The sequence below is a fragment of the Myzus persicae genome, unplaced genomic scaffold, assembly GCF_001856785.1.
Source record: "Myzus persicae strain clone G006 unplaced genomic scaffold, MPER_G0061.0, whole genome shotgun sequence".
Taxonomy (NCBI): domain Eukaryota; kingdom Metazoa; phylum Arthropoda; class Insecta; order Hemiptera; family Aphididae; genus Myzus; species Myzus persicae.
The window spans coordinates 1-10453 of NW_019101175.1; the positions used below are offsets into that span (position 1 = coordinate 1).

General features: G+C 27.9%; 1 protein-coding gene and 1 pseudogene across 1 annotated transcript; both read right to left on the minus strand.

Annotated features, from left to right (window-relative positions):
• Window positions 1-326: 326 nt before the first annotated feature.
• On the minus strand, window positions 327-5748 carry LOC111028060 (zinc finger MYM-type protein 1-like). The gene is made up of 6 exons (XM_022306590.1): window positions 5536-5748; window positions 3506-3557; window positions 3351-3407; window positions 1185-2473; window positions 832-1121; window positions 327-747 (listed from the first exon to the last, which is right to left on the minus strand). The coding sequence occupies exons 1-6, from the start codon at window positions 5746-5748 to the stop codon at window positions 327-329; spliced, it is 2322 nt and encodes a 773-aa protein (XP_022162282.1).
• Window positions 5749-7873: 2125 nt separating this feature from the next.
• Window positions 7874-9534, minus strand: LOC111028062 (annotated as a pseudogene).
• Between the last annotated feature and the right edge of the window lie 919 nt (window positions 9535-10453).

The following is a 10453-nucleotide window of genomic DNA, read 5'->3' on the forward strand; positions in this document are numbered from 1 at the left end:
ATTAATTAAAACACTTAATATACTTAAGCAATGGAAACTGCAAAGCATAACATAATAATATTATCTAAGCTAAATTTTTATTGTAGCATGTAAAATTAAATAACATGATGGAAAAAGCTTGATAAGATGATGGTTTTTTTAATAAAAACATTCTGCATTTCTATATTCTACTTGTTGCTTTATTTTTAAATAAAATGGAATTTATATTTATACATAAATACAAATATTATACTTTATTTAACATTTTAAATTTACATTTAAACGTTTTTAATTACCTATTTAACATTATTAAAAGTTAAACCTAATATTATAACCTTGAAATATGTCTATGACAATTGAAGTCTTCTACCTCTTTCTGTTGAATCTGCATCAAACTGATCAATAATTGTATCAAAGTTAATTTCAAAAGTTTTTTCAATATGTAAAATAGCCATGTTACTAAGTCTTTCTTGGCCAATTGTGTTTCTTGTAAATGTTTTGAGGCGACGAAGAGATGAAAACGAACGTTCACTTGAAGCAGAACTCATTGGAATAGAAAGAAAAATTTTATAAATAAGGTAAATATTGTCAAATGAGCCAATCAAGTCTTTTTCTAAATACAAAGTTAAATGGGCTTCAAAATTTTCATCAGTATTAGTTGATGAACACATTTTCCCAAATAGTTTTAATTCTGCCTTTAAGTCATCAAAGTTAATATTGTAGGTGTTACAAACTTCTAAAATATCTTCATCCCTGTGGTTTCTAGTACTTAAACAATTTTGAAGAGCGTTAAGTATTTTTAAATTATTTTCTGCAAATTTTGTTTTTATATCATGTATAACTATATCTAACACAGGAAAATAAATATTAGTTTTGAAATATGATGCAACATTTCTCGAAATTAAAGTTTCACCACCACCTAATCTTGAAGGTATTGTTCTTATTCTTGGAATTGTGGGTGGTGAAATAGATTCTTTGGAAGCTAACTGTTCTGTTTCCGTCCAAATTTTATCAAAACTATCATCACTACGAAGAGACTGTAGCTCCATAAGAGTAGCTTCTGTTAATATTGAAATAGTAGAGAAGTTAGCATTTTTTTTTTGAAAATGTTGTGACAAGGAGTTGGTTAATTCAAAAACTAACTTCATTAACTTTAAACAAAATATAAACTCAAAGTTTTGAATATTATTTGATATTGAATTTGCATCAGGTCCATGAGTAGAGTCTGTTTCATTTATATTTTCTAAGGTTAACACAATAGAATTAAAATTATTTATAACAGAACGTATAGCTTCTATTCGGCAACCCCATCTAGTGTCACTAAGTGATTTTAAAGTATTGTTGGATAAATTTGATTCCTTTTGTATTTTTTCAAATATTGAATGTCTTTTTGAAGAAGCTCCTATAAACGTATAAATTTTATTTAAAGTACCAAACATATTACGAATTGGTACTACTTTCCCACTAACATCAACTACACATAAGTTTAGTACATGAGCATAGCAATGTACATACAGGGCTAGTTTATTTTCGTCTTTAATCCTTTTAGCAACTCCTGAGTATGAACCACGCATCGAAGCTGCACCGTCGTAGCATTGACCTCTGATATTTTCGATTTTTAGACCTAATGTTAGTAGAGTATGTTTAAGTAAATTTGAAAGAGATTCTCCATCCATTTTATCTGTTCTATAGAACCCAATAAAACTTTCAAATACGTTTAATCGTGTATCACAATATCTTAAAACTATAGAAACTTGCTCATGTTTTTTCATGTCTTGGGTTTCATCCATTATTACACTATACACACCTGCATTTTTGACATTTTCAATTATCTGATTCAAAACATTCTGACCCATCAAATTTATAAAAATATTTTGATAATCAGGACTAACATAGCGGAATGTCTTTTCTTTTTGTAAAAAATACCTAGCTATAATATTATTATCCCCAGATCGAATTTTCAAAAGTTCAATAAAGTTACCTTGATTACCACTTTCGTTACTCTCATTATGTCCTCGAAGTGCAATACATTGTTTGGCACAATAAAGAATAGTTTCTAGGATTGCCGATAAGTACTGCCGATTTTCTGTAACAATTTTACTACGTTGGGAATCTAATTTGTGAGCAATTGATCCACAGTTTACACGCAAAGTTTTTTTAAATTCTTCAACTTTTATTGAAGATTCTAAATGAATATTACTTTTTTGGTGACTGTTAAATTTTTCGATTGCTTTTTTCCAATTATTAAAACCTTTACAAGTAAATGCATTATCCATTTTATTCAATTTATAGAATGCTCTACAAAAAAAGCAAAAAGCAGCATTTAGAGCTGGACTATATTCAAGCCATGGGTATTGATTAAACCATGCTTCACGAAATTTCCGTACATTAATAACTGGATATAATATATTTTTTGGTTGAAATGAGCCTTCTTTCAGAGCTAAAAATTTCATTGCATTCTCATATCCTTTCACTGGATCCCTATTTTCTGCATCTATAATATTATTAAAATTATGTTTGGATTTCATTATTTTATATTAACTTTGAACAAAATATTTTAAATTTTTAATATTATGTAAGAATATTTAATAAGTAAAAATTATGTGGTACCTAAACCGTTAGAAAATTAAATTATACCAATTTCATTTATTTATTTGTTAATAGTAAAAATATGCAACATTTCTATTTTATCTAGGTACAAAAGTACAAATCTATTAAGCAAAAGCAAAAGCAAACTAAACTACTTTACTAATCAATGTAAATGAATAATTTCATATTTAATGTATTATAAATAAAGAATACTTACTGGTAAGTGGTAACTAATGTATAATGTAACATTCAGATTTTTGTCTAAATATTAATACCAAATTACATTGCACATTACTTATGAATATTTGAAGACAGAACACAGGAAGGTACAAAGTTAAAATATAAAAAAAATAACCTAATAACAATAATATCATAATACATTTATTAATTAATTATACATAATAGGTACAAGACAATAATTATAACAGTATTCATTGATATTTAAAGAAGAACACATCATTATGTCAATGAAAATTTATCATAATTAATTATTAAGTTAAATAAATTGGTAAATAGGTAAATCATATTTAATAGGTACATAACTACATAAGATACAAAACAATAAAGGAACATTTACAATCACAAATGACAAATCTAAGATCATTATTTACCTATATCAATATAGATCTTACAGAAGTAAAAATAATCAGTCTTAAAGACTGAATGATAAATATATTTATGAATAACATTGAACACAAACACTCGGCTGTACAAAAAATAGACTCTAACAAAGTAATTTGTTAACATATTTCATACAACTACTGAACTACTGAAGTACCTACCATTAATAGTAGTTGATTCTGCCTGTTCTGGTATATCATGATCTGGTTTTGATTGTTCTTCAAATTAAAAATAGTAATAGTAATTAGTTTAAGTAAACAAAAACAAGCTACAAAAAAATGTAGGTATTCAAAAGGAAAAACTGTCAAATTCATACCATTTGCCTCTGATCCGTCTGGTACTTGTAATATTGTTTCGGCAGTAGAATTCTGAATCAATGAATCATTTGATTCAATTGTAAAAAAATTATGCAATGTTTTCAACTTTTTTGTTGGGTTTTTATTCATTTTTAAATTTCACACAGTGCGTCTATTTAATATTTATTAACTATTATATTTATAGCTTATACAAAAAACATTAAATTAAAGGCATACGCACAATAAATAGGTAAGGTTAATGGTATTATACTAATGTTTTTTAATGTAGTTTATCCAAACAGTGGCAAACACCATACCAAAGCTCAAACAAATGTGTCATATAAATTGTTATCAGTTGAAGTTGATGGTTAAACAGTTATCACGAATAGGAAAACAGGCTGTCATATCACCGAACGATTTTACGGTTTATGGAACACAGCCTGCTGCAGTTTGCTGTTTGGTTTTGTTTTTACTCGATAATAATTTATTATGATAATAGATTAAATTCTGTTATCATAATGTACCTATTACGATGGCATTATAGCAAATGCCAATGAATAAATACATTTTGATTAATCAATTAATTTTTTTTTCTGTAGTTAATCTTTTTAAAATATTATACTTTTCAGTTTTTTTGAAAAAATAATTCTTAAAAATTTAAAATTTTTGGTAATATTTTTCAAATTAATTTACAAAATACCAAGGGGGGCACTGCCCCCCCCCCCCCAGTTTACGCCTATGAGTAATAATACATCTCTATTTAGTATAATAATAATAATGGCATTTATATGTATTACTCACTTACCGAATAACAAATCTATTCGATTTAAATGACTTAAGTACACACCAACTTGTTTGTGTTTGTTGGGAATAATATTTTATATAATTATTAATGACATTTTCATTCAACAGATTAGCACGCAGTAAACTGGGATTAATTTGAACAACATTAAAAGTATCCATATTAAAAGTATCTACCACTTGTCATAAAAAAAGAGTATCTAAATTTATATTAAATACCTAGCGAATTATGATTATTATACTAATGTAATCATAATTGGAACGAACACATTTATTATCAGACAACACAATATTCTTTGCTAGTTGCAATATACTGTATTATTATGTATCTACAAAGTAAAAATAGATTAATAATAATAATTGTAAATTGTGAAGTGATAACTATCTACTTGATAGTACAACTACTAGGTTTAAAATTATAATACCAATTTCCAATTATTATTATGCTGATTGCAAGGGTAATAACTAATAAGTAACAAGCAATAGCTAACAATTTTTTACGTAAATGTAAAATATTCTACTTCTTTCGCGGGCCCTATATTAAATGATGGCGGGCCGTAGTTTGGCCACCACTGCTCTAAACGATCATATAGAATATGAATGTTTTGTTTTTCTGATTGAAATTCCCTATTCAAATCGTTAAAGAGTGGTAAAATATACTGTAAAAACTGTAAGTTTAATTTGAATAATGGATTGTTCAACTTTTCTAAAATATCTCTTGCTTTTTCAATATTTTGTTCTAGCGATTCTCCTGTAAAATATAGCTTCAGACTGTCAAATTGTTCCAATAATCTGTTAACTACTGGTAGTAATGACAACCACCTAGTCTGACAAGGTTGTAACATTTTATGTGGTTTAATATTTAAAAATGTTTGAAATTCTGCATATTTACATAACCGTTTTGGACTTGTGTTTATAAAGTTGTATATATCTTTTGCTGTTTCTTCTATTCATATTGGTTGTTTGGTACACGCATAAGATGCACATAAATGAAAACTATATGCATTTTAAAATAAAAATATTAGGAATATCATCCTTCAATTTGGTAGCTAAAGAGTTATGTGCCCCCATCATAACATTAGCACCATCACTTGCATAACCAATAAGCATTTTTTTTGTATTCTACGGAATGTTTTGTAAAAAAATGTATAATATGATTGTACAAAGTTTCTGCATTAGCTTGATCTAGTGGAATTAATGCAAGAAAATAATCGTTGGTATTGGACTAACTATCCACTGTTCTACATACAAGTGCCATGTGTTTTATACAAGCACGGTCTGTACTCTCATCAACAATCAATGAAAAAGTATTATTTTCTAAATGAGATATAAGTTTAAGTTTTTCACTCTCCCCAATTACATTTTTCATTACAGCTTCAGACTTCGTTCTTGCACATTTTATGGTGTTCAAAATTTTTGAATTACTATCAATCTTTGGTAAAAATTTTGACAAATGAGCCATTGCATTGAATGAAATGTTATGTTCAACAGCAAAAGAACATAAAAGAAGCTCACCTTTTTTAACATCATTGTCTAATGATGTAGCATTAGAAATACTGGCCATTGAAAATAATGTTTGTTGGTTTTTTGATGAAGCACATCATTTTTTATGGTTACCAGTACTGGCATGTTTACCGATTTCTGATTTCCCACCTTTACCATTAAAATTACAGGTTTTACAATAAAAATACAATTCACCTTTCTTACTTCTTGTAAGCCAGTTCTTAAATTGGTCCTCTTTTTCCCACGCCGTACGATATCCTTGTTGATATGTTCTTTTTTCGGAGGTGTTGAAACTATGATTTCATCTGATTCGTCGGACATGGTGTAAGACGTAATAATATCACAGAATAGATAATATTCAATGTGTTTTTATTATTAACAGCGATAATGGACATTTATTATGGACACAAATAAGTAATGAGCTAAACTCAATAGTTGGCGCAACGAAAGACCCATCAAAGTGCAAAAAAGTAAGTAAATACTCGTGTAATTACCCGATTTTTATTTTATAGCAGGTACTAAACATATACAACTTATTTATTATATAATATACATTAAATAATTAATAAATTATACTAAAAATTTGACTCTGAGAAAACTAAAAACTAAGAAAACTTTGAGTCTCGTTTTAACTGTGGTATACTTGATTATGAATTTTGAATTTGAAACCGGTCGCACTTATCATAATACTTCAGGCGACACATCTATTCATTTTTTATTTATATTTATTTTCTATATTTATTATGAGTATTAACCATTTTAATAATAATTATTACTTTATAATATATATTACTAAAAACTTTTTTTTTTTACTAATAGCTTCATATATTATTTATACTAAGTACCGAGGAGTAAATACCTGACAGAAGTTTTGTACGCCAGATTACTGATTTCAATGATTATACCTATGATTACAAATGATTCACTACAAAGATTACCTATGATTACCCATGATTACCCCTATACTTACCATCACCTTGTACACTGATTACCCCCAAGGTGTTTACCCCTCGCTAAGTACCTAACTACAATATTTATGAATTGTTGTAACTTATAATTATAATTAATATTTATTGTAACATTTAGTGCGGGATAGATTTAAAAAGTAATACCAAGTCCAAAAGTGCAGAAATCAAAAAAAATTCTGGAAAAACAGGTGCAGGAATGAATGAAAGTGAAGAACTTGATGATTTAGAAAATCAAATTTTAGCCATTATAGGGGAAGTATCTGTTAATGGACATCCAGACACAGTGGAACCAATCGTTTGTTTTTATGGATACAATGAAGTTATGAGGTCTCGAAAAATGACTAATGATTTGTTGTAAGTAACTATAATTTGAATTTGCCTAGGTAATAATTTAATAACTAATATAAATGTGTAGGTCTACGCCAGATAACATTGTATCTGGACCAAACAATGTTGATTATACTGATGATCTCGGTATTGCTGAAGGCAAAGAGGAAACAACTAGCCCAACCATTAAATCACAGATGAAATATAGGTAAATAAAATATTTTTGCAAATCATAATAATTATGATAATAAATATTCTTGTATAAATTATAAATTTTTTTTAATTTCTTCCAGTAAACTTGGCATATTGAAAAAATCAATTGAAGCATCTGATAAACTAAATAAAATAAGTGATGACAGAACTATTGTTTTAAAAAATTATTATGATGCGAAAATTGAGCTGTTAGAAAGAATGACGGTTGCCAAAGAAAAAATAGCAGCCGCTCTTGGAAAAAAATATCTAGGTTAGGTAAAAAATACCATACTTAATACTAATAGTTAATACTGTTACTATTACTAATCCTATACTTTTAAAAATACTATGTCCCTATACATCAATATCTCTTTATATCTACTGAAGATACCCATACTGTTATTATTATTTAAACATATATGTATACTCTGTTAAATTATGTTAATTTTATAATGTTTAATAGAGACAAGTAGTTATTGAAAATGTGTTATATTTAAGAATTAAGTGTTACAAAGCGTTGATTTTTTTATATAATAAAGAATGATTTTATTTACTTTTAAGATGTTACATATTTAATGAAAAAAAAAAAATGCTGTTTTATTGAATATATCTGTTAATAATCTGTTGTTGGTACCGTTTTCCTTCAGTTAATTCTGCATTTATTGGGTTAACAATATTGTTTGGTTTTAAATCATGATCCATCCCAAAATCAATTCATCAGTTTCGTTAATATTGACCATTGGCAAGTTATTGGATATGCAAATGTTATGCAATATTACACAAGCATTTATAATGCTTCCAGCCTTTTCTGGTGAGTAGTGAAGTACTCAGTGTTTCAAAAGACACCTAAATCGCATTTTCAAAACACCATTGCAGCGTTCAATAATTGATCTACTTTTACAAAACCATTCATTATACCGGGCTTTAGGACTATTCGCCTGTGGTTCAAGTAATGGAGTCATTAACCATGGTTAAATGGTTTTAGTCTATACCCCGAATCACCAAGTAAAGAGTAAGATGTTAGTCCTACTGAATGTAAATGTTTTAATAAATCATTTATCGGACTTAAACGCAAGATATAACTATCATGAACACTTCCTGGAAATCTTGAATACATATTTAATATTTTTAAATTTGAATCACATATCTGCAAAAGTAAAAAATAGGTATATATAATATTATATACATAGTAATATAGTATGCATACTTTTATAATAAATAGTACTAGTAATAGATGAAATAATAAAACATTTCTTTCTAAAATGTACCTATCTATTTATTATGGGTGTACTTATATTTTAAAATTTACGAGTTAGGTATTAATAATATGATCATATTTTCTGTTAACATAAATATGTTCTGGATAAATTTCATCTCCAGATTTAAGAGGAACGATTGCTATATGTGTCCCATCAATAGCTCCAATAACTCCAGGAATAGAAAATTTCTCATAAAATCTAATAATTTAGTTACTAAAATTAATCCCTATAAGTCAATATTATCACCCATTCTGAGAAACTCACACTTGACGAACCTCATTTAGTTCATTTGTATTGCTTGGAAAATGAATATATTTATTTAAAAATTGGGAATTATTTAAAGCTTCAGTTACTTCATTAAGGCATCTACTGACAGACGCTTGACTAAGCGCTGAACCTCTATGTTCACCGATGTCTTGCTGATAACTTCCACTAGCATAAAATCGTAAAGCCGTAAGTACCTAAACATTATAATTTGTATATGGTCATGGCTAATAGGTCGGTAATGCAAATACTTTAATAAATTAATATGTAAAGACCTTTTTTTGTACACTTATTCCTGCTAATGTGTTGGGGATTTTCATAAAAGGGGTTAAAGTATGAATTCAAACAAGGACTTTACTTAGTCGATATGTTCCCATGAACTGTCTTTCAGATAAAACTGAAAAAAAAAATAATAATAGTTAACATTTATTATTAGGAGCAAGGAAATATTTTGAAATATAACCAAACAAGACAAGTGTTGATAGGACATCGGTACTGTACCACCTATATTTAAGGACTACCTACCTACTTACTTAGTTTATTAATTAGTTGTTACTTAATTTATTGACCAACCATGAAGTAAACTAAATTCGATTTCATATTTAACTTACCATTAAATGTATCCTCTGGCATCATAAAACGCCGAACTTCATTATCCAATGGTAGATTATTTAATACCATAGTTTGCATTAAATTATGTTGCATTATAATAAAATCTACATCGTCATTAGCCATGATCAATAATGTGTAATTTTACAAACTATAGGTACCCAAGTGCTTTGAAAAAAAAAACAAACAACAAATAAAAAATCAGTCAATACCGTTGTAAATTGTACAGGTAAATCGGTTTTTAAACACTGTAGGTAGCTACTGTAAAAATATACTATCAGTCGAAATCAAGTTTACGATTGGTAAATAGTAGTCGAAACGAGAAATCGAATACAACGGTCGAAACGTCGATCGAAAACTGTTTGAGAATACGGATTTTTGAATTGGTCGTAAATATGTTCGCTTTCGACCAACTTTTGATCGAAAACCCTTTTCGATTGATTTGAGAATAGGCCCCCGGGTCCTTTCCGATTTTTGATGTTCCGAGTGTTGTATTCACATACATACGATTCGATCCGATCCGATTCGTTGTTTCACTGTTTATCAGTTATATAATTTCAGCAGTAATCAGTACTCACTCTGAAACCGTAGGGAAAAGATGTGATTGAATTTTAAAACTTCAAGTTTCTGTTAAGTACAAGTCTGTAAAGACAAGTAAAATGAATAAATTTAGCGAAGAAGAATTAATTATGATTGCATTAATTCTTGACGAAGAGGAAGAAATAAATTCGAAAAAGAGAAAAAGAAAACATACTTAATGGGTACATGATTTATGGAAAAAAAGAGAACAACAAGGTGAATTTTTAAATTTATATTATGGACTCGTGGATGATGAACAAAAATTTTATGAATAATTTCGAATGACTCAGTACTCATTTCATATTCTACTAGGAAAAATAGAAACCAACATAAAAAAGTAGGAGACTTATTGGAGAAAACCCATTTCTCCCTGAGAAAGATTAGCTGTCTGCTTAAGGTAATTGACTTACAAAATTTGATTTTACTTAACAAATTATTTATTGTTAGCTAAGTATAGAAAACTAAA